The sequence below is a fragment of the Cordyceps militaris genome (genome assembly GCF_000225605.1).
Source record: "Cordyceps militaris CM01 unplaced genomic scaffold CCM_S00001, whole genome shotgun sequence".
Lineage (NCBI taxonomy): Eukaryota > Fungi > Ascomycota > Sordariomycetes > Hypocreales > Cordycipitaceae > Cordyceps > Cordyceps militaris.
In genome coordinates this window covers 830,050-853,185 of record NW_006271969.1, presented here as the reverse complement: position 1 = coordinate 853,185, position 23,136 = coordinate 830,050, and the positions used below count along the sequence as shown (strand labels likewise).

The window sequence follows — 23,136 nt, the reverse complement described above, 5'->3', positions numbered from 1 at the left end:
GCTGTTCCATATGTCCGGAGAGGGCGACACCTGCAGCCGTCATCGGTGAGGCGTTCACAGTGCATGAAAGAAAGAAAAGAAGAAGAGGCGATTTTTTTTTTCATTTTTTTTTTCAAATAAGCAAGGCAGCCAAGACAGGAGAGTCATATATGGGGGGTTTTTGTGTGTCGTGATGCCGCCCGCTTGGGTGCCACAAACAGGCCCCGTGCCAAGGCGCTGGGCGTTGCACTAACGTTGGTTTGATCGCTCTCCCGATGGGTAAGGTGTAACTAGATTTAGAAGAAAAAGGAGAAAAAAAGGAAAGAAAAAAAGAATGGTTATTTTTCTACACAAAAAACACGTGTGTGTAACACGCTTGAGCCAAAAGGACCCAACGTTGGGAGACATGTGACTCTTTAGGCATGTGAGACTGCGACCCGACGTCGGGTCCCAAGGAATGAGGAACTGTACCAAATCAATGTACCGTGATGATGCGACTATATTATTCAGACAGGTGTGGGAGATGACTGGCCATGGACGGTCCTTGGCGAAATGTAGATGTGACACTCGCAGCTCGCTGGGGTTGACAGACAAAAAGACACGTGAAAAAAAAAAAGCCCCTCAGCCCAGTTCTGACGACATCTTGTTTTACCTTTGCTTTCATTCTTGCAGGAAAGCAGGAGTCCAGCGGCACGTCATCACGAGACCCAGAGCGATGGCCACCACCCCATCTTGCCCGCGGCATTCCTTCTTGACGTCGCTGCCAATGTTACCCTGCTCGCCCACCTTGGACTTTTTTCTTGTCGTTGTCGCCCCTTGCTCTCTGGTGGGTGGTGCCATTTCCGCTGGCAGTGGCCCGCGCTGCCCGGCGAGGTGCCGGCGCCCCTTCCCCCCTTGTGTGAGTGCTTGCTGCGATGGCGACGGAAACGATGGTGGAAAAGGGTGAAAAGGGGGCGCGTTACTGCTGTTGTACGTGGAGGCGGCGCTGAGAGGAGGAAGAGAGGCCGCTGTTTGTAGCTGCATGACGTCGCTGCAGCTTTCTGAGACTCGTCAGGACACGAACAGAGACGGCTGTTGCGTGGTTCGCAACGGCATATCTAGTACTAACCGACCGTCCTGCTCCGTGTTGGCCTCGTGCCGCGTCGCTGTCCTCGTCGCCCCCCGTCCGGGCCTCTACTCGTGCTTCTCGGCGAGGTTAGTCTAGCTCGAACGACGCCATGTACCCGCCGCCGCCGCCGCCGTGGCGTCCCATCTTTCGACAGCGAACAGGGAGTTGAGCGAGATCCGTCCGTCCGTGGCTGTCTTTTCGGTTCCGCGTCGAGCGCCCGCGAGAGAAGAGCCGCCTGAGATCCTGGGCATGGCGGCGGTCGAGGTACAGGCTAGGCGCTGCTGCGTCGAGTGGCGCGCGCACACGGCTCGGCCAATGTGAAGCGGGAGAAGAGTCGCACGCAGCGCTACCAGCCATTTTGCTACAGGACTTGTACATGTTTACGAACCGTTCAAGTGTTGCCACCGCTTGACTTGATTAGCTATCAGGCTTTTTGGCTGACAACTTTTCCAGAATAGTCCGACAAATATCACAAGCCATTGATGGACGGGTATGGTGAAGCAGGCAGGCACATGACGTCTCTTGTTCAACCTGAACGAGAAATTCAATCTTATTATATCCAAAGTGGGATAGTAAAAGGGTAATAGACCTCAGTAGACTCGCTCCCCTTCTACCTGACAGCCCACTATCACATCACCATGGCGCACTGGCGATTTACGATGAAATGACAAAAGCACGCTCTCAGCCAGGCAGCAAGACAACAAGGTCTACGCCGTCCTCACGCTTTTGTAGAGATTTAGCACTACCTTTCATGTCAGCAAGAGAGCAACTTATGCGCCAACCATCCTCTTCTCTCTTCTTCAACGTACATGTCCGTCCGGAGAGAACCAGCTGAAGCACTTGCCCGTGGCCGGGTAGTAGCCCGTGCAGGGGCAGAGGCCGCGCTCGAGGCACACGCAGTTGCAGTCGTACGGCTCGTCGCCGTAGTAGCACGCCTGGCACTGGCCCTCCTTGAGGCAGCACCCGTCGCGCTGCGTCGAACACTGCCGGCGCTCGATCGGCGTCATGGCCGCGGCCGAGGCCAGACCGACGGCCATTCCTAGCAGGACGATGAAGCGCATGGTTTGACGTGTTGTAGAGAGAGGATGGGGGGAACGTTGTGATGAGAGAGTCGCGAGGGGAAAAGCCGATGAGGATTTGGAAATGCTGGTGCGGGTTGCTGCTATAATAACCAGTTATATACAAGTTCCCCCGCAAAAAAAAGGATTGGAGATTATTGGTGGCATAATTCATCGCATCTCCTTCATTGCCGCTGGATGCATGTAAGCTGACTACCTATGCTGTGCAGATGGATGGTACAAGGTTGCCAATGAGAGATGGGCCGTCGTGTCGGCATACTTTATCCAAGCAGGATCACCGGCTCAGTGTGTCGGAGCCGGCCGTGGTCAGTTTTCGAATGTCAATATTGCGCTCAATTGAGTTTACAAGGTCCATAATGGTGGTCGTAAAAGTAATTAGTCGCTTAGCATCCGATTGGAAATATCACAAATATGCGGACACACACACACACACATGCATATACATGGAGATGTATATACAACTGCGACGGGGTACGTGACAGCGGCGCAATCGCACGACATTGCCAAATGAAAGGCTTAGCAAGTGTTCCAGTCGCTCCTTATCGTCATCAATCAAGCCTCGTTGTCGTACACTACGACAAACCGGATTACCAGCAACAGGGAACATTCGTCATTTCTATTCTATATAAGGATATCGCTTTCAAAGAACCCCCCTTCATAATTCAAGAGTCCTCAAACTTTCTAGGCACCCGATGGTAGACAATGACATTTGTGCCATCGGCCAAAGGCTCATTGTGCGGAACCAGCTCGTATTTGCCGATTTTGGGCGCAGCCACCCACCAGACAAACCAGTACACCACCGACAAGAGCAGGAGGGCGATTCCCACAACACAGTACAGCCAGTAGGGCAGCGGCGGCGTGTCTCCCTTGCCGCCAGGTGGGCGAAGAAACGGCGCCACCAGCTGGAACGCCTGGCCGAGCATGAAGAAGCCAGCCACAGGCCACCACACCTTGAACGGACGAGGCGTGTCGGGCTCGCTGAAGCGCAGGTAGAAGAGGCCCGCGACGACGAGGAAGCTGATGACGGATCCGGGATAGCCCTCGAGGTCGAGGATGAAGTTGTATGCGTTTCCAAAGGGGATGGCGACAATGACGATGAAGGACGGGATAAAGTGGAGGATCAGTCCGGTGGAAGGAGAGCCAAACGGCCAGTTGGACGCCCAGAATCGAGGGAATGGGATGACGCCTTCCTTGGCCAGCTCTTGGTTGACGCGCGCCTGGGCAAATGTGACCGTCATGACGTTGCCCAGAGCGGACAAGGCGACGAGCACGCTGAGGGCGCGCTTGGCCGCGACGCCAAAGACCTTGCCCATGAAGTAGGCGGCGACGGTCGTGCCGCTCTGCGCCACCTCGTGGGGCGTGGCCGCGGCAAAGTAGGCGACATTGGCGAGGAGGTAGAGGACGCCGCAGATGGACAGCCCAAGCGGCCCGGCAATTTTGATTGTCCGGATGGGGTTCTTGACTTCGTTGAGGACATACATTGCGTTGGACCAACTATCCAACGTGTTAGCGACGAGATCCCCTTGTGCTATATTACGCTACACAAGAAAAGCACGCACCCAGCATACGAGTTGAGGACTTTAAACAGCGCCGTCGCGTAGGGATTGCCCGACTGCGCCGAGTTGGCAAAGGCGTCTCGGAAGCTGGCGTGGGGGTCCGGCACGCTGGCGACGCCGCCGCCGAGCACCACCCAGCCGGTGACGACGATGAAGAGCAGCAGGGCGATTTTGAGAATGGTGAAGAAGTTCATGCCGTGCACGCCGAGCTTGGGGAAAAACGTGTGGACGAGCGTGACCAGGATAATGACGGCAATGGCGATGCCGCGCTTCTCCCACTCGGTGGCGACGCGACCGGCGGCAATGACGATGTTGGAGGCAAAGATGATGCAACCAGAGGCTGAGAGCGTGGTTAGTGTAGTTTTTTTTCGTTTTTTTTCTGTTCAACAGAGAGAGACATGGGATGGTGGTATACCGGTAAAGCCCAGAGCAATGGCCTGGACGGCAAAGACGGTGGTGATGAGCATCTTGGGTCGTCTGTAGGCGGCCTCGAGGTAGACCTTTTCGCCGCCGCTGCGCGGAATCAGGCAGGCGAACTCGAGCCAGACGCAGAGACCGGAAATGGCGAGCAGCAGGCCGAGCACCCAGAGGAGCAGGGAGGCGCCGACGCTGCCGACGCCGGCGACGATGCCCGACGGCGTCGAGAAGATGCCCGTCCCGATGATGCGGCCGACACTGCGAGACAAAAAGGGGTTAGCCCTGGGTTCCCTTTTTTTCTTTTTTTTTTTGGCGGCGGACTGCTGCCCCCTTCGTACATGAGAAAAGTTGTGCTGACGACGCCGAGATGGCGGCCCAGTCCTCCGGCCGTGTACTGGTCGAAGCGGAGGTTGCCGACGCCGTCGTCCAGGACACTCGCATGGCTCACTCGGGGCTCGGCGCCGTCGTCGGAAGAGTTTGGTTTCTCGGGTATAGCAGCCATGATTTTGTCGCGTGCGGAAGAAGTGGTAGAAGAACAAAAGAGGCACAGCGTCGCGTATATATGGCTAGCCCGTGTTTTTCTTGGCCGTTTTCTTTTTGACCAGTTTTTCTTTTTATTATTCTCTTATACTTGATAATCCCCCATAAATGCGCAGCAACCCTGAAAACCCGATATTTCCACCATGCAGCGAACGCTTGTGATAAGGCCGTGGTGACATGAACAGGGTACGCTATGGCGTGATCTGACTGCTGTCCAAGGCGAGGGCCGTTGTCCTCGGGAAAGGACCCGTGCGTAACCCAAGATACGGCAATGTTGGCTCTGTTATTGGATAGGGTTATTGGATAGGAGCAAATGTGGCTGGCATGACGCAAAATACTGATGAAATTTGGAGAGAAAGCTTCGAGTTTATTGTTCTGTGTCTGGTCTGGTAGTGGCAAGAATGAGGCGCTAGTCTCGGGCCGCATAACCGACCGACTTGGCTTGTCGATGCCAAGCTCTGAAGGGCTGGGCTGGCTGATGACTTTTCTTCCGCAACAGCAACCATATTTTCTTTTCTTCTTTTCTTCCCCCTTTCTTTCCTTTTCTCACTTGGTGCCAACGCTAGCTTGGTCATCTGTTCGTACTTGATGCGACCCAATACCCGACCATTCCAGGTCAGCATCGAGCACCAACGCTAGATGCATGACTGAACCAAGGCAGCCCTAGAGGCCGAATACCATGTCGCTGGTTATTTTAATAAACTCGTCCGGTTGCAGGTCGTGCGACAAGATGACACGAATCGAATACGTCGTGGCCATGATTGAATCCAACTCCAGGTTCTTCTCGCCGACTATCTTCATGATGTGACATAGGAGCGTCTCCATGGGAAGCCTTCGCGCGGCGCGAAGCGCGCACTGGACCGTGTCAATGTGCTGGCTCCGGATGATGATGTCGACGCCCGGCGGGCCCGTGTACTCTTGATGGTCGCCCTCCACTGCGGTCCGAATCTCGCCCGTGGCGCGATCATAGTACTTGTTGTCTATCACGGGCGTTCGGGACTCTTCATGCCATCCGGGGGAGTGGAACTCCAAAGGGTGCAGCGCCGATGACATGGCGGAGTAAGTGATGAGAGAAAAGACGTCGGGCGCAAGATGTGATGGGCAACGTTTTTGTTCAGTGTTTGAAAGACGATCGAGGAAGCCAGGGCTAAGAGGGGATGAGAGGATGCTTTTATAAGAGCGTGTCGTCAGACGACGAGTTGATGAAGGAAGCCGTCAATCCATTGGACGGAGGGGGACGCCCTCATGGGGATCTCTTACGTACTTTGCACTTTTGTCTGGTCTTGTCCCTTTGTTTGACAGACAGTGACACAACAGTGGACCAACATGCACGGCGCAGTTTACAGATGGTCTTCCCTCACACGACAAGTCCGCTTTCTATACTCACTACAAGCGAGTGTTTGCAACGGGTCAGGCCGACTTCTGCCTTACCACCTTTGCGGCCGTTCCCAGGTCGAATCCAAGTCATTGCGCTGTTGACAACTTCGGAGCCAAATCGACAGCCCGACACACCACACACACCACACACTTGGGCGTGCTGGTAATCCCGAGGCAGGACAGGGCTGTGGACTTGCAGATCTTGAGGCGGAGCAATCACGCCGTGTCTTGGGTTGCCTCACCGCTCAGATGCGCTATTTTCTCTAACTACATCATCGTTGGAAAGAGCACCCAGGCCGTCGCCCGATGCTGTGGCTGTTGTCGCACTTGACCACTCTTCGCCACCGTTCGCCAGTCGAGAATTGAAGACGATTCAAACAGGTTCAACTGCCTTACACTTACAATCTCTCCTACTCTCTGCCCCGCCAGAGCCCTGATGATGGCAAAACCGTCCCGTGGGCAAGCTTAGCCGGTAGTTAGAGCTAGAGACGGTTCGCTTAGCGGGCGATGCCGCCGGCGATCCCCTCACGGAGACCAGTAAGCCACGGCTCTAAAACGGTTGTACGTGCAGGGGCGGGCCGCGCGTCCCAGGATGCACACAAAGGCGGGCTGGTGCTACATTCCATACGCGCCGACCAAAGAATCGTATCGGCCCATAGTGATCTTCATCCCCGCAATATCATGGTGGCTTGAGAGGAAGCAACGATTAAGGTAACGGGTCTGATCAACTAGTTAACAAGTGTTCGGGTGATATCCAGACAACCCAGAGTACTGGGAATTTGTGTCGCGTAGCAAAAGCGGGATTCACACCTGCTGGCCTGAAACTAGACCTTAAGTACTGTTCAACAACATGTGAAGGCGCTGAGTAGCATAACCCCCCGCGACCCTGTTGCGGATGAGTGCGACTACCTTCCTACCAGTCGCATCGGCTGGCTTCTGGCTAGAAGAGTTTTCTCTCGACAAGCTTATAAGCCATTAGCTACCATGAGAGAAGATGTAATCCTTGTACATAATTCTTGTATATTGTGTACTGTACAAATACAGCCCCAGCCTAGTGGCCGTCGGCTACTTTAGAGGCTCTGTAGTAGAGTCTCACCAACCAATGCACCACACAGTTGTGAGTGTGGGGAGCTGGTCGTCGGCCTCGGCCGGCGCGTACTCAAGCTGCGACAATGTCGTAATGTCCTTGGCGCCTCTACTTTTGCTTTGCTGCGACATAACCCGACTCGGCTATCTATGCCATTTCAGAGGCGAGCTCGGATGGGGCAACAGGGAGAGGCTAAAGACAATCCGGGAAGCGCTACGCAAGATTGAGCTCTCGAATAGAAACGGACAAGAGAACTATGTAGTTTGTCTTCGTTCTGCAAAAATGGAGAGCGATGCCAGGGCGTGCGTGTGGTCTCCATGGTGCGCCACAGCGGCTAACTAATACCAAGAGGATGCTTCAATCAACGCCATTGATTACGCGCCGAGGCTACCCATGGAAAACCATCCTTGCATTCACCGACTGCAGCGTGCGACCCCAATGTATTTGTCTAGAAAATCCAATCAAGGCTTTTCTCCTGGCTATTTGTTCATTCTCCTGGCGACCGCTGATGGCGCAAAGTACCCCGCCTGTTGCAGGGCGTCGCGACTGGTCTCATCTACTGTATGGGTCGAAGCGCTGATTGAACGAGGAGAAATGAGAATGCCGTGTTAATAGCTAAGGGTAGAAAAGTAGTAGTCTTGTTTTAGTTCTCAACCGAAAAATGGACAGTTGCTCAAGACGCAGGAGCAAGGCTCATTTTTGATTGCTAAGCTTAGATGCTGCCCGTTTGCTGCCCTTATTACTTGAGCGACAGCCCCAACCTAGCACCATCATCATCACCAGTACGCGCCCGACACAGCCCAGCTGCCCACACTTCCTTCTGCACAGCTTTCCAAACCAAATCGGGCTGATGGGTCATTGTCCATCCAAAAAGCCTGTGTTTTGGCCTCTTGAGCTGCCAGTACTCGGTCGCGCGCTCTGGCGGCCGTTTGAGCGCGACCCTGCCCTCCCCTGCCGCGTTTCGTTGCTCGCTGTCCCTGCATGCGCCCCCCCTCGTCATGGACGAGCCGGCCAGTCGTGAGGCTTCGAAGGAGGCATCCCAGGGTCTTGCATCGATTATAAAAAAGGATGGTGCCCAGAATCATGAGCAAGATCCTGAGAAACCTCAACGCGGGCCTCTTTCCTCCTCCAAGCGTCCTTGTCCTGCCCCTGCGGCGGCTGATAACCACCCAACAAACGACGCAAAAGACCCCCTTCCTCCAGATCTCTTGGTTTCTAGCTGGCTTGACGACGTGTATCCCGCCAAACGTCGACGGCGATTCTCTGCCACTTCAACTGGCTTGGTCTTTGGAAGCGAGAAATCCAGACAAGACAGGCAAGACAGGCAGGACAACCAGGAGGGCCAGTATAACCAATACGGTGCCCAAAGAGCTAGAGCCAGTTCTGAACCGATAGCTCCCCGTGACCCTACCGGCGGCATGTCGCTAGCGAAACCACCGACAACGGCTTCTTCTCCGCAAAGCCCGCGCAGCAGCAGTGCTTCTCGACCTCGCAGTAGTTCACCCGGCGCTGATTCTGCCGAGTCTTCCACGACGCGAACGAGTGCCAAATTGGTTGAGAATAAAGATTATCGGTTAAACAACTTGGACAGCAATGGCATCCAGGTGCGTGTCATGGATAGCCCTCTTCCTGCGGCGGTTCAAGCTGTTGTTGAATCCCTCGGATTACAAGAACCCCCACCTGAGCCCACAACCAGCGACTTGAAGGATGTTCGGAGTATCCGAGCACACAACGATGGGCTTTGCAAGCCAATTGAGAAAATCATATGCCGGACATTCGATGAATGTCTCTTTCCCCTCAAGGATCTAGACAACACAGCCTCGTTATTGCTTCGGAGTGACGATATCGAGCTGACGCCCGCATTATTGTCAACAAACTTTCCGTCAGAGCAACCGCGAAAGCTTGACGAGCTAGAGATACCGCGCCAAAAGCTCAGCAAACCGAAACCTGACATCATATACGGCTACCGCTACGAGGCCTTTAGACCAGACGTCCGATATCTGCTCAGATCGGCGCTCGGCAACTTGGCAGAGGCCAACACGGCCCTCATGGTAATGCCGTTCCTGCTCGTCGAGCTCAAAGGAGAGGGCGGCGGCCTGTGGGCTTGCGCGAACCAGTGCATAGGCGGCTCCGTTGCATGCGTTAACATTGTCCGGTACCTGAACGCTCAGCTGCGAGCCAGACAGCACGACTTGTTCAACAGTGCCATCTTTAGCCTTGCCATGAACGGCGAGCACGCCACCCTCTTTGTGACGTGGAGGCCAGACCCTGACGTGGACCTCGATGTCAGCCCGGGGGCGGAGTACTACACGCAGAGACTGTTCCACTTTGCCTTCCAACAGACGGATCAATATTTGATCTACCAACGCTGTATACGAAGGATTCTGGAATGGGGGATGGGAAAGAGGCGGGACGCGGCCATTACGGCAATCACCTTGTGTGCAAGTAAGAAGAGGAAGGAAAGAGGCGAGGAAGGAATCCCAGAAGAAACTTCTGTGCAAGCGAAGAAGAACTCCTGGCAAGCGAATGAGAAACCCGAACGAGCAAAGTGAGGGCCGTGATGTGGGTGTGAGAGAGACGACCATGGTCCATCCTTTGGCACAGCATCCATGGCGTCAATTACAGACCATGGACAAGAAGCAATTGCTGCTATGATGACTATTATGGTTTCATGTTGATGATGCCTTTATGTTTGTTTATTTTTGTTTCTATTTCATGCCTCCGCTATAAACTTCTGTTTTATTTGCTTTAGATGCGTTTTTTTCTCTCTGGATCTCTTTGCTCTCCAACGCCACCTGACAGGGGCTGGGCATCCGTCTCTATTCGTCTCGTCCTTGTTCGTCCTCGCGAGCAAGCTCATCGAATACCTTCTCAATCTGTCCAAGACGGTCAACTTTTCCCCATTTGATGATTTTGTGAACAGAGCGCATAAAATCCCGGCATTGCGCCTCCTCATTAAGTGAAAAGGAGCGCACTGGCCGAATGTTAAAGACGGCGCGAGACAGCCGCTCCGCGCCTCCGGGCGGCGCGTGTCGCCAGCACACCGACAGTTCGGCCGTCTTGCCGTCGGTCACGATGCCAAACACGGCGCTGCAAAACGGCGCCGGGTCGCGCGACGGCAGCGCGGACACCAGCCGCTCGCCCATTTTGACGCACGACGCCATGCCGGTCGCGCACTGGTTGTGAGCCGTCAACAGGTTGTCTCCGTCGAGCGCGATGTCAACCACCAGGAACGGGAGTGTGAGAGGGGTCGTCTCATTCGCATTGTCCATATCATCCAGCGTGGTAATCATCTGACCTCTGTGTTTCGAGGAGAAGAGCAGCGGCATATAGCCGTACAAAATATCCGGAGCGGGTGTGTTGATTTGGCGTTGCTTTCTGTCCGCGTAGGTCATGTAGCCGAGCTGTTGAGTCTTCCATCTGCGCCCAACGACGAACCTACTCATGCGCTCGCTGTGGGAGCGTTCCATCTTGTCCAACTCGCCCGGGTGCTCAAACGCAAGCCCGTCCAGAGCCTCGAAGACTTTCTTCTTGTCCCGTATGTTGCCAGCAGTGTTTAGCTGCAATACTTTTTCGTAAAGCGCGCGTTCGGTATCCAAGCTGTCGGGCGGTTCACTTTCCGTCATCATTTTTTCGGCCAGGCCCTGGATATCCGCCGGCAAGTCCTTCTCCGGGTGGAACTCGATGCCGTTATACCAGAGGTTATCGTCTCGATAGTCGCCATCGGAGTCAACCGGGCGGCCTCCGAGAGAGCTCAAAGACTGATATGAGGAGCAGCTTCGAGACTCATCCGGCAACTCCGAAGATTCTGTAATTTCATGTGAGTGTTGCTCTTTTTCTCACTAGTTTATCTGATTTGTACTGGTTCTCACAAGTACTTACCCTCAGCATCATCGGTAGAATAGCTCTGTGTATTCTCCGGATCAAAGGGTGCAGATTCCAGCCATTTAAGGACCCGTCTGTTCGGAGTATTGTCGTCTTCTTCTTCGCGGCACCTTTTCCGCCATTTAAGGACCCGACCGTTCGGAGTATCGTCGTCTTCTTCTTCGCGGCACCTTTGCACACCAGCAGTGTGGTTGTGGTCCTGAGCTGGCGTCATCGAGTCCGGCATCGAGTTTAGGACAAAGACTGTAGGAATAGATTTAGGAATAGAAAGACAGCTACTATAAGTACATGAGAATCTTCTCCCCGTGACAGGAGCTTAGGCATCTAGCAAGCAAGTTACACACGCATATATGTGCTCTATCATCACACCTGTCGGTGACGGGCGGTGGGCAGCTCGCACAGCAACGCCCACAGCCCAAGATGTTTCAGGGGGGTTTTCTCGGCACTCTTTATGAAGGAAATGAATAGCTATAGTAGGGGTTTTGGTGTTGCTAAGCTAGATTTCTTCCATCTCCGCAGAGCGCTGTGGCACTCTGCTCAAGGCAGCCAGTCGAGCAGCTGATGACCGTTACACAGTAGTTATGGGAGTAGTCTATTTTTGACCAATGACGGTCTTTCCATTCAGTCTCTCAAGCTTTAGGCAATATTACTAGTGTCCAAGCTCCAGGTGATGTGTCGGGAGTGTTGCCTTCCCTCAGCAGCATGCCTCGTCCACCGTCTTCCACTCCACTGACCTACACGAATTCACCCTGCTGCCTTGAGTACTATCCTACTCAAGTAACTGCTTTATGTACCTCAGCACGTATCTTGTCCCACCATTCGCCTCGGTCTCCTCGGACTCCCCACCAATATCGTCACCCGTATCATGACCCCCTCGCCCTTTTGCCAACCCGAACCTCTCTGCCTAGTCCATAACCCATGGTCTTTAGCATCGCCGGTAAAATCAGCCAGGCCACCCGCTTTGTTTCATGGTGGCCCGACCGGGATACCGAGCGTACTCTGTTGTGGAGTTGTACAGGCAGCATTGTAACCTGATGCCAACTTGACCACCCCTACGCGCCGGCTGCCTAACAAGCTTCTCAGGCAGGCAAATGCATCGTTCCTAATGAGTCATCTAGTTGAAAAGCTTTTGGTGGACTGATCTCGCAATTCTTGCCACTTGCCCTCCACACATCCTCCGAGACGTGTCAACGAGTACACGCTTGTACACAAGCAAACGTCCCGTGTCAGCTGATATCTCGGCGTCAGATACACCGATATCTAGTTCGCTTGACGGCTTATATCCTAAGCTTTTGCGGTGATACTCTACGATTGCAGTTAAAAGGTAAGTACCTTTTGTCATGCGATTGAGGATGCCAAGACTGGTAATTTGTATGTAATAGCAAGGTACACCAGACAAGAAATACTGCAAGGATAACGCAAGCACTGCATTGACCGGCAGGAGCCGCAGTGATTGACAAGTCTGGACTACCGAAGCGTGTATCTCGCAGAGGACAACTCCACCATACATCACAATGTGCGGCAACTCTTGCCAGCGACCATTCAATCTCTAGTAGTAGTTTCGATGTAATATTCTCATGTCGTGCAAAGTCACATCACTCAAAAATGAACGTCAATTTGAATCGTCATGCAATGTCTATTACGGTTATAATCATATTCTGCAATGCAGAATCATTTACATAAGTCTTCTCGAGCTTGTATCATCCATATGTCAAGGTCAAAACTCCCAGCCTTCATAGCAGTCTAGCTTGCAAAATACAACATTTGGCAAAGCCACAGGCACAGCCCGGGCTTCATCGTCTTACTTTTTTTTTCATTATCAGTAGACGTTCAAGCCTTGAACTCCTCAACGTTGCCGCTCTCCCACTTTCCGGGGACAAGAGCCAGAGGGACGATACCGGAGACGTGCATCTCGGGGCCAAAGATCTTGGCGTCGAGGCCAAGCTCCTGGGTGGCAGCCTTCATGTTCTTGAGACCCTCCTGGTAGTTGGGACCGGCACGGCGGACCCAGATCTTGACCTTGTGCTCGATGAGGCGAGGGGCAAAGTCGCGGAGAGCGCGAATGACACCTTTGAAAGTGCTTGCGACATTGGTGAAGTTGGCAATACCACCACCGATGAAGAGAACCTTGCCCTTGTCGGAGAGGGGGGCGCGGAGCATCAGGTCGAGGACGGTACGGGCGTAGTGGTAGGTCTGAGACTCGGTGGGGGCACCAGAGTATTCGCCATAGTTGGCAAGCTCGTCGGCAAACCCAGACGAGGCAATTGCGTCGGCATAGACGACGGAGGCACCGCCACCGGCAACCAGAGTCCAGATGCGGCCGGCAGGGTTGAGGACGGTGAGCTTGAGGGAAGCACCAGTCTTGGCATCGAGGTCGGCGATGTACGCCTCCTCCTTGGTGAGCTCACGGCCGAAAGGAGCAGGGAACTCCATCGGGGGGCCAGCATCCACGCTGATCTTGTCGGCACCAGCTGCAATGTTGGTCAGGCCGAGAGCAGCGGGAGAGCGGGCAATGGCCCACTTGGAACCACACTCAAAGTCGGCCGTTTGGTCGATCTTAGCAGCGAGATCCAGGAAGTGGACTTCAGCAGAGGTCTTTTCGGCGTTGGGGATGACAACGAGGGGGTTGATCTCGAGATATGTGAACTGGCAGTCGACGTAGACGGCGTAGAGGCGCATGATGAAATCGACGAGGACATTGTGAACACCCTGGGGCACCTTCTTGAGAAGGGTGGCGGCGAGCTCCTGGTGTGAAGGGAACTCAGCAAGATCAACGGGGATGAGAATCTTCTCGGCCTTCTCGTCGACATCACCAACATCGACACCACCCTCGTGGGTGAAGAGAATCCAGTCACCCTATGGGGAAAACAAAAGCAGTTAGCACGATCTATCCTTCTTTAAATAGAATTGAATTCAGAGGCAAATGCAGGTACGCCGTTTGCGGGCTTCGGGTCGCGCCGTTGCTCATCGAGACAGGGGTGGTGGTGCAGAGCCGGGACCCTCTTGATCGTGACATCCGTTCGCCCGTGGCGGATGAACGTTACGAGGGCACCACACCAAAAAGGGAGCCCACATAAAATCTCAGCAGCCGACAGCTGTGGTCTATAAAAGTAGGAGTCTGCTGCAGAGGGGCAGTAAGAGACATTCCCAAATTACTTTCACCAGTGTTCCTTTCTGAACATGTAGGGCACCCCATGCACTGCAACGATGTGTCACGCAAACGACAATGGCTGAATAAGCCACAGAAGCTGCCAACGGCACAAGAAAAGCAAAAAAGACGACAAAACTTACATCGCGGACAGAGTTGATGTTGATGTAGTACTCGGTATCTTGGGGGTGGGGGACGAAAGGCTCAACAAGGAATTGTCTGAGGACACCGCTGGTATGCTCAACCTTTTGCTCCGTGCCAGCGCGCTCGGCAACCCATGCCTTGGCCTCGGGCCAAGTCTTGTTTAGGGCGAGAAGACCGCTCTTGCCACGACGCTTGATGAGCTGATCGGGCTTTGCGACGAACTTGGCGCCGTTCTGGAGGAGCCAAGGGTAGGTGACCTCAGCCTGGTTGAGAACGTCTTGGACGTTGGCGTCCTCAGCGAAGTGCAGAGAAGCAAGTCTGGCCGGGGCGTTGTGCTTGGTAGGCTGAGCCAGAGGGCTAGGCTTGATGGCGGGAGCGCGAGTGAGGTGGTAGTTGAGGATGGCCTTGCCGTCGGCCTCGAAGATCGACTTGGCGGACATGGTTTGGAGATGTGTGCGGTGAAGTGGGATATGAGAATTGGCGGAGAAGAGGTCTGGATTCGACAGGATCAAACGAAATCTGGGACGAGTCAGAAAAAGGTCGCCAAAGATGAGCGCATGTGCAGCGGAGCCAATGGACACGGAAGTCAACGACAAAGCCACCGAGGACGACCCAACGCGGAAGCTCGCAGGTGCAGTGGGATGGACAAACGTACCAGCAGCTGTGGCAGGGAGCTGCAACGGGAAGTTGAAGAGATAAAAAATGGAAGAGGTCGTGTGGAATTGCACAGAGCGAGGTCGGCGGAAAGATGGAGAGGATTGTGAAGCTCGAAAACAGAGTCAATGGGCGAAGAAGTGGGAGGGAAGACTGATGAGATGCAGGATGGTGGCAGAAAAGCAAGCACCGAGTCGAGACGGGTGGGTGACAGCGACAAAAAAATTTGGGGGACCAAGCTCTGGCGCAGTGAGCAGAGTGCAGCGTGCAGCTGTCCAAGAGGGGCGATCAGTGCCGTCTGTCGGATTTTTGGGGAGCTTCCTGGGACTCGGCGAGCAGCGCGACAACCCCTCTGGGTCCTTCTTTTTTTGGTGGGCAACGGGCGGTCAGCACAGGGGAGGGGGCAGTTGCTTGGCTGTGGTGGGCAACAGTGACGACAGTTCCAGGCTCTAGCTGTATCTGCACTCAAAAAAAGCTTTGGGGCATGTACCGGTACATGGAGGCTGCATCCCCCCAGCGGTTGAGAAGCCAAGTGGATCAGCGCTAGAAGTCTGGTGGTGCCTGGTCTGGCGGGCTCCGCAGTGGCCGTGGCCGGCAACTTTTCCGACCTAGAGAGGCAGGGTCAAACAGCAGTACCTCCTGGGCTGTTTCTCAGCTATCTGGATGGCAGCACTCATCAGGCTCCGACTCCGTCTTTGTCTGACCAATTACGCCGTCGGCGATTCAGAGCAGCCACGGGGGATTATGTACGCCACGGATGAGATTACTCAAAGACTTGCTTGGAGGGAGGGCATTGCATGGAACAAGACACAATGCTGTATCCATCACACCAGCAGCACGATCCTCCGAGGCCGCCGAGGACCAAACCGGGTTCCACCAACAAATTGACAGAAAAATCTCAATTTCCCGATTTCGCTCTCCCGGTACGAGTACTGGCGCGGCAAACCAGATCGAATGCCACAAAGCGAAAACGAATTAGGGGTGGATACGGATGCGACACGGCTGACGCAGTGATGGCCCGGACAAGATTACACCTTCAACAATCAGACCTTCTATCCGGTTCTAACTACTCATGCTGGCATGTATGACCAGGCTGAGAATACCCCAGACTACTCGTCTCTGAAGTCTTCAGCAAGACGTCCTTGGACGGCAGCTACAGCCCAACCCATGTCAGCTCCATCGTCTTGGGCGCTTTATTATTATGCACCAGTCTGTCGTTACGAGATTGATGACGAATGATGTTGGAAATTCTTATGGCTAGTCGGGATGATTGTCGGCCGTTTCTGACGTTGCGACGTCTCTTATCATTGGCTTATCGCCGGCCGAGCTGAGCTTAAACTTCATTGCCGACAGTGGATGCGTGCTGCAGGCTTTGTGCGGGCTGGTGTGCATATGCACCCAGATGGCGTGTAAGCCAAGATGCCATCACGAGCGTTGCACGGGTTTTTTTATTGAGAGAGAGACAAGAACCGCCCAAGGTAGCTCTTACAGACATCAGCACCTACACTCTTCATACGGCAAAAGAATGCCTCTTTGGGCAGCTTCTGGTGATGAGGCTTACGCGCTAGTGCCGCCGCCCAGCACAGGCGCTGCGTGGCGCTGCGACTGAAGCACGCCGTTGCTTACACAGGAATGGCATTCGCGTGCATCGGGAGGGGAGCCGGACGAGATGGGAGCAGGCTTCTCCATGGTGAGCGGGGGTTCTAAATGCCGGTCTGGAGTTGAAAACCGGGTGCGACAAGTTCTTCTTGTTCGCGTTGCAGATATTATTATGGGCAAAAGAGCTATTTACCTGACTCTAGAGCCCGACAGCGGCGGCCTTTGGCAGCTGGCAAAGCAAAGGGACTGGCAGTGACCACCACCAAGCGCAGCGGCGCTGTTGCACTTGATCCCCCACTAAACCCGTCTCGGTTTTAGTGCGGCGGGACAAGGGTCTGGCTGGACTCTGTGACAGCCTGCTATGCTAGTTGCTCACACCGCGTGGCAGCAATTCAACAGATCCAACAGGCTTTTATTAGCCTCAACTAGTTAGTTACCGCGAGACGAGGAGAGAGGAAAAGCAAATCGCCCCAACTGGTATGGCATACACAGCCGCCAGACAGCGACACCGCTCATCCACCTCGCTGCGTCTAGATGCCAGAGACGTAGGTACCTACCTACCGAATGAGCCAGCATCGTGGAATTAATGGATATCTATCCGATTGCGAGCACAGTCAACTCAGTACGGATTCTGGTTGATTAATTCATTCCTTCTTCTTGTTGCTGAGGCTCTACCCTCATGGCAAGCACACAGTCTCCCAGATACAGCTCCCAACTTACAGTGGACTAACAGCGCTGTTTCCGTCGAGCCCCACCCAACCCCAAGGCAAACCTGCCCCATCACCGCCCGCCGCAGCACAGCACCATACTTCTGCATCGTCGTACTGGTACTGTGCATGTACCTCTACTTGTCCTCTCAGATACTCCGTACTCCAAGTCCTCCTCACTCTTTTTCGCTCCCTCGTCAACCCAGCACCACTCGGCAGGGATCCGCTACAAGGTCCCGGCTCCACTCCCTGTTTTTGGTGACCCTCTGCTTGGTGGGCTGTCGCTGTCGCTGTCGCTGTCGCTGCAGGCTGCTGCTCCCCAAGGAAGGTGGGCTGTCCACAGCATTGGCGGGCGACTTGGTGCGGCAAACACTCCCACCAAAGGCCTGGTCCGTCCTGTTGAATCACCCAGAAGCTCCTCCTCGTTATCCTCCGCCAGCTTCCCTTCACCTCCTGATCTTTCTCACACCTCTTTTTTCTTCCTCCATTCCCTGCCCTCCCCCATCGTCCTCATTGGCAAGCTTCATCTTGTCATTCACCCTCTCGTGTCTTCCAAGCTCAGCTAGTAACAGCTTCTCCCTCCGCTGCCAATACCGGCAAAAAAAGTTTCCTGGTCGGAACCCGCCTCTCCTCCGTTTGCTCACCACTCGAGTCACCTTCCTCAACAGCTTCAATTCATCCACCTGCAGCCTTGAACGGCTCTCTGCCCAGCTTCTACATACAACACAGACACGACATCCTTCACAATGGCTCAGGGCAACACCACGGCCAGCGGCGCCAACCTCTCTGCCAACGACAATATCCAGCGCTTCGCTGCTCCCAGCCGGCCTCTCAGCCCTCTCCCCGAGCACGCCCTCTTCCACGACAAGACCCGATGCTTCGTCTACGGCCTTCAGCCCCGAGCCGTCCAGGGCATGCTTGACTTTGACTTCATTTGCAAGCGCAAGACCCCCTCCGTCGCCGGCATCATCTACACGTTTGGTGGCCAGTTCGTCAGCAAGATGTACTGGGGCACCTCCGAGACTCTCCTGCCCGTTTACCAGCAGACTGAGAAGGCCATGGAGAAGCACCCCGACGTCGATGTCGTTGTCAACTTTGCCTCTTCTCGCTCCGTCTACAGCTCCACCATGGAGCTGATGCAGTACCCTCAGATCAAGACCATTGCCATCATTGCCGAGGGTGTCCCCGAGCGCGTAAGTTGCACCCCAATGGTGTCTCGACTCGGGTATTCAGCTAACAACCAGCTTCTTCCAGCGCGCGCGTGAGATTGCCCACGCTGCCAAGAAGAAGGGCGTCACCATCATCGGCCCCGCCACTGTCGGTGGAATCAAGCCTGGTAGCTTCAAGATTGGCAACACTGGTGGTATGATGGACAACATTGTCGCCTCCAAGCTCTACCGCAAGGGTTCCGTCGGCTACGTCTCCAAGTCAGGCGGTATGTCCAACGAGCTCAACAACATTATTGCCCAAAACACAGATGGCGTATACGAGGGTATTGCCATCGGTGGTGACCGTTACCCCGGTACCACCTTCATCGACCACCTGCTCCGCTACCAGGCCGATCCCGCCTGCAAGATCCTCGTTCTTCTTGGTGAGGTCGGTGGTGTCGAGGAGTACAAGGTCATTGATGCCGTTAAGAAGGGCATCATCACTAAGCCAATCGTCGCCTGGGCCATTGGTACCTGCGCCAGCATGTTCAAAACCGAAGTCCAGTTCGGTCACGCTGGTGCCCTCGCCAACTCTCTGCTCGAGACTGCCGCCACCAAGAACCAGTCCATGAAGGAAGCTGGCTTCCACGTCCCCAACACATTTGAGGACATGCCTGCCCTTCTCGGTGAACTCTACCAAAAGCTCGTCAAGCAAGGCACCATTCAGCCCCAGCCCGAGCCTGTCGTTCCCAAGATCCCCATTGACTACTCGTGGGCCCAGGAGCTCGGCCTCATCCGTAAACCCGCAGCCTTCATCTCTACCATTTCCGATGACCGTGGTCAGGAGCTTCTCTACGCCGGTATGCCCATTTCCGACGTCTTCAGGGAGGACATTGGTATCGGTGGTGTCATGTCGCTGCTGTGGTTCCGTCGCAGACTCCCTGAGTACGCCTCCAAGTTCCTCGAGATGGTTCTCATGCTTACGGCCGATCACGGTCCTGCCGTCTCTGGTGCCATGAACACCATTATTACCACCCGTGCCGGCAAGGACCTGATCAGTGCTCTCGTCTCTGGTCTCCTGACCATTGGCTCCCGCTTCGGTGGTGCCCTCGACGGTGCCGCCGAGGAGTTCACCAAAGCCTTTGACAAGAACCTGAGCCCCCGTGAGTTTGTTGACAGCATGCGCAAGGCCAACAAGCTCATCCCCGGTATTGGTCACCGTGTCAAGTCCCGCAACAACCCTGATCTGCGTGTTGAGCTTGTAAAGGAGTATGTCATCGCCAAGTTCCCCAGCCACAAGCTTCTCGATTACGCCCTGGCTGTGGAGACCGTTACCACCTCCAAGAAAGACAACCTGATTCTCAATGTCGACGGCTGTATTGCCGTCTGCTTCGTTGACCTGCTGCGCAACTGCGGTGCCTTTTCTCCGGAGGAGGCTGAGGACTATCTCGGCATGGGTGTACTTAACGGTCTCTTTGTCCTTGGTCGCTCCATTGGTCTTATTGCCCATTACCTCGACCAGAAGAGACTGCGCACTGGTCTGTACCGTCACCCCTGGGATGATATTACTTACCTCCTCCCCAACCTCCGCGAAGGCCGGCCTGGCGCTGAGGGCAGAGTCGAGGTACAGATGTAGGGAAATGATGAAATTTCACGAGCGTCACATTGCTTTTTGTTTCCAGTTACCATTGATGATTGAAGGTGATGAAATAAAGGAGGGAAACGGTAGACTACTGTACAGGAGAACGGCTCATGGCGGCACGCTACCATGTGGCCGCTATGGTTCGCTGTTGAATCGAAATAGACATGTAATTAATTCAATCTTTGTCAATCTACTCTGCCGCTCTTTGGGTGTTTTTGTTGCAATAAATGTTAGGCTAGGTGTCAAGGAGTCTCTCCAACACGCAGTCTGCGGTAATACACTTCTAGATGTATTAGTTACTTAATAAGCCCAGTGAAACAGATGGTACGCGCCACAGCAACACTCAAGGTCTAGAGCAAGAATCGCAGCCTCGAAGCAAAGGAAATACCATTGAATCGATCCAGATGAAATCTCGGGCCAGATTTCCTGGAATGTGACAGGCAATGGCTATCTGTGAAACATATGTTCCCTTGCCGGGTATTAGGCTGTTGGTGGGAGCGCACGTGACTTAAATTTTATCGACAACCCAATGTCCAAGTCTCGAGACAATCTCAAGCCAGAACTTTCAGAGCAGCAATTGCGCCTGCGAAGCCAAACATCACCAATAAAAAAAGACGCACTGACATATCGAGCGAATTCTGAACCCCTTGCCTCGACATTTTACCCCTCTCACGAACGTTCAACCGACGCCAACTCATCTCCCGCAGGGGAAACCCCCCCCCCAAAAAGTTACCATCTATCCTTGGTCGACGACCGTCATACCAACTCACGAAATCCGACCAGACGAAAAAACACACACAGACACACACATCAAGAAAATGTCGTCGTACTTTCGCGTCACGCTCCACCGGAGCGCCATTGGGTTACCGGAGCGCACGCGGGGCGTGCTCGCGGCGCTGGGCCTGAGGCGGCGCGCGCAGACCGTCTTCCACCCGGCGGAGCCGCAGTTTGCGGGTATGATCTTCAAGGTCAAGGAGCTGGTGCGCGTGGCCGAGGTCGACCGGGCGCTGACGAAGCGCGAGGTGTCGGCGGAGCGCACGCCGGATGCCGGCTTCTATGTGGAGAGCAGGGTGACGGACCGGCTGCGACTGCAGCAGAAGCAATAAGGGGAGGAGGAGGCGCGGAGATGGATGAAAGGAGCAAGAGGGAACTGTAACCATATACTATTTTGTTGCTTTTTGACGACCATGTACGAGTATTACTGGCATATTGCAGAGGGGGCGACCTTGTAGCATGGATTTTTTCACATATCACAGCATTCTTCAGTCGCATGTATTTGATAATTCAGCAATGTGTTAAAATGCCACGGTGACCATACTGTTGTACACTGAGTATAAAGAGAGAGTTCCCCCGTGCTCCCTGAATAAAAACAAGGATAGAACTGTTCAACACCGTTATTACCAAGACAAAAACTCCTTTCCAGCCGCGATAGAATGCAAGACACGAAAACGCGCCCCTTTTCTTTCCAAAGAAGATGCCCCCCCCCCCCAAGCTACTTGTCGGTTCCTTTAGAAGCTGCGCGCCTTGTCAATGTACTCTTGCGAGGGCGACTCGTACTCGTTGACGAAATAGTGCTCGCAGTTGCGACCGAGCCACACAGTAAACTTGCCAATCTCCTCGCGCAAGCGGGACACGGACTGCTGGTCCATGTTGGTCTGCGCCAAGAGTTCGGGGAGAGAGACTGCAAGTGCTGGTTGTTAGCCTCGAAAACAGGAAATGGGGGGGGGCAAGAATGGTTAGGGTGTGGTTAGGGGAACCTACCGATGAGACGGGCGAGGTGCTCGGCGCCGTAGACGTCGCAGACGTTTTTGTACTTTGCGTTTTCGCCGGGATTGTCCCACAACTTGCGGATATCCATGTATTGATGACGTTCGAAACTGGGGGAGGGGTTGTTTAGCAAAAGAAGAACATGTTGCCACGTAGCGTCCTGTCAAGTGGCAGAGCTTCGCAACGTACCGGTACAGCAGGATCCGGCTCAGCGACTTTTCAAAGTACTCGCGGAAGCCGGCAATGACCTCGTCGAGAATGTCCATGCTGGCCGAGCCCGCCTCGCGGTGCGGCCGCTCAAACACGAGGTAATCCGCAAACAACTTGGTCACCGGCGTGGGGTGCGGCAGCGGCACGAGCTGGTTGTTCTTGGTAATGTTTTCCCAGTCGTCCACCAGCATAGCCTGGATGTGGTCCGGCACTGGAATGTGAATCATGGGTTTGGCGTGGAAGGCATCCTCGGTCTCGAGCTCCCAGTCCTTGCCGCGGCGACCGCCGGCGCCGGCGCGGCCACCCAAGCCCGTCACCGCCGCTGCACTCCCCCCCCTCTCCTCGCTGCCCCGGTTCGAGGCGTCTGGACGCAGGCCGCCCCGTCTCCCGCCACCGGCAGCACCAGCGCCGGCAGGTCCTTGCTTGTTATTCTTGGCCATGCTCTGTCGCAGCTGGGCGTGCAGCTGGGCCGCGAGCTCGCGGTGTTCGTCGTCGAATGGGCGGATGCGATCAGCGAGCACCCAGTCGTCCCAGGTACTCTTCCAGCCCTTATAATGCACCTTGTATCGCCACCCGTCGCCCGGCTTCTCCGCTGGCTGCACGTCGGTTACCTTGGCCTCGTAGAGCATATCCATGTGGAAACAGAGCACCTTTTCGTCCTTGGAGAACTGCGAGGGCGGGTTGCGTGCGGGCGCCATGGCTGTGTGTGTTGTATGTTTTGTGCCAGGCGAGAAAGCTGCAGGTAGCCCTGCGTAAAGCGGTATTTGTTTGCTTGTTTCTGGTTCTTGTGACGCTATTGTGAGGAGACTATTGAAATATTGGAAGATTAAAAAGCAAAATTGTCGTACAGACGCGAATGACCCAGGTGTCGCTTCGTTGGTGGTGGTTGTGGTGATGGAGAATGGAGGCCCGTTTGCGATGGTTGCTGCATGGATGTGAGTGAGCTCGGGATCGATTGAGGCGGACCAGACTTGACCAGCTCGCGTTAATTGCCCAGCGTTCTTTGTTCCTTTTTTGGCCTTGTACGCACGCGACGCGAATTTTGAGCACTCCCGCCCGGGCGCAATGGCGGGCCGTGATTGGCCTGAG

General features: G+C 54.6%; 8 protein-coding genes across 8 annotated transcripts; 2 read left to right on the top strand and 6 right to left on the bottom strand.

The window, feature by feature from the left end:
- Window positions 1-1,768: 1,768 nt before the first annotated feature.
- CCM_00214 (uncharacterized protein) lies at window positions 1,769-2,148 on the bottom strand (the record flags this gene model as incomplete). The annotated part of the gene is made up of 2 exons (XM_006665374.1): window positions 1,769-1,810; window positions 1,897-2,148. 2 exons carry the CDS (start codon window positions 2,146-2,148, stop codon window positions 1,769-1,771), a joined length of 294 nt encoding a protein of 97 aa, XP_006665437.1.
- Window positions 2,149-2,828: 680 nt separating this feature from the next.
- On the bottom strand, window positions 2,829-4,641 carry CCM_00213 (high affinity methionine permease; the record flags this gene model as incomplete). Its single annotated transcript, XM_006665373.1, has 4 exons — window positions 2,829-3,660; window positions 3,726-4,062; window positions 4,138-4,397; window positions 4,478-4,641. The coding sequence occupies 4 exons, from the start codon at window positions 4,639-4,641 to the stop codon at window positions 2,829-2,831; spliced, it is 1,593 nt and encodes a 530-aa protein (XP_006665436.1).
- Window positions 4,642-5,342: 701 nt separating this feature from the next.
- CCM_00212 (uncharacterized protein) lies at window positions 5,343-5,732 on the bottom strand (the record flags this gene model as incomplete). The annotated part of the gene is made up of 1 exon (XM_006665372.1): window positions 5,343-5,732. The coding sequence occupies one exon, from the start codon at window positions 5,730-5,732 to the stop codon at window positions 5,343-5,345; it is 390 nt and encodes a 129-aa protein (XP_006665435.1).
- A 4,230-nt stretch (window positions 5,733-9,962) lies between these two features.
- On the bottom strand, window positions 9,963-11,254 carry CCM_00211 (uncharacterized protein; the record flags this gene model as incomplete). The annotated part of the gene is made up of 2 exons (XM_006665371.1): window positions 9,963-10,951; window positions 11,026-11,254. 2 exons carry the CDS (start codon window positions 11,252-11,254, stop codon window positions 9,963-9,965), a joined length of 1,218 nt encoding a protein of 405 aa, XP_006665434.1.
- A 1,604-nt stretch (window positions 11,255-12,858) lies between these two features.
- On the bottom strand, window positions 12,859-15,768 carry CCM_00210 (ATP citrate lyase, subunit 2; the record flags this gene model as incomplete). The annotated part of the gene is made up of 5 exons (XM_006665370.1): window positions 12,859-13,884; window positions 13,962-14,123; window positions 14,320-14,981; window positions 15,047-15,272; window positions 15,754-15,768. 5 exons carry the CDS (start codon window positions 15,766-15,768, stop codon window positions 12,859-12,861), a joined length of 2,091 nt encoding a protein of 696 aa, XP_006665433.1.
- A 2,258-nt stretch (window positions 15,769-18,026) lies between these two features.
- Window positions 18,027-20,064, top strand: CCM_00209 (ATP-citrate synthase subunit 1; the record flags this gene model as incomplete). Its single annotated transcript, XM_006665369.1, has 2 exons — window positions 18,027-18,473; window positions 18,535-20,064. 2 exons carry the CDS (start codon window positions 18,027-18,029, stop codon window positions 20,062-20,064), a joined length of 1,977 nt encoding a protein of 658 aa, XP_006665432.1.
- Window positions 20,065-20,888: 824 nt separating this feature from the next.
- CCM_00208 (50S ribosomal protein L30, putative) lies at window positions 20,889-21,176 on the top strand (the record flags this gene model as incomplete). Its single annotated transcript, XM_006665368.1, has 1 exon — window positions 20,889-21,176. The coding sequence occupies one exon, from the start codon at window positions 20,889-20,891 to the stop codon at window positions 21,174-21,176; it is 288 nt and encodes a 95-aa protein (XP_006665431.1).
- Window positions 21,177-21,578: 402 nt separating this feature from the next.
- CCM_00207 (histone acetylase complex subunit) lies at window positions 21,579-22,745 on the bottom strand (the record flags this gene model as incomplete). Its single annotated transcript, XM_006665367.1, has 3 exons — window positions 21,579-21,751; window positions 21,832-21,947; window positions 22,027-22,745. 3 exons carry the CDS (start codon window positions 22,743-22,745, stop codon window positions 21,579-21,581), a joined length of 1,008 nt encoding a protein of 335 aa, XP_006665430.1.
- Between the last annotated feature and the right edge of the window lie 391 nt (window positions 22,746-23,136).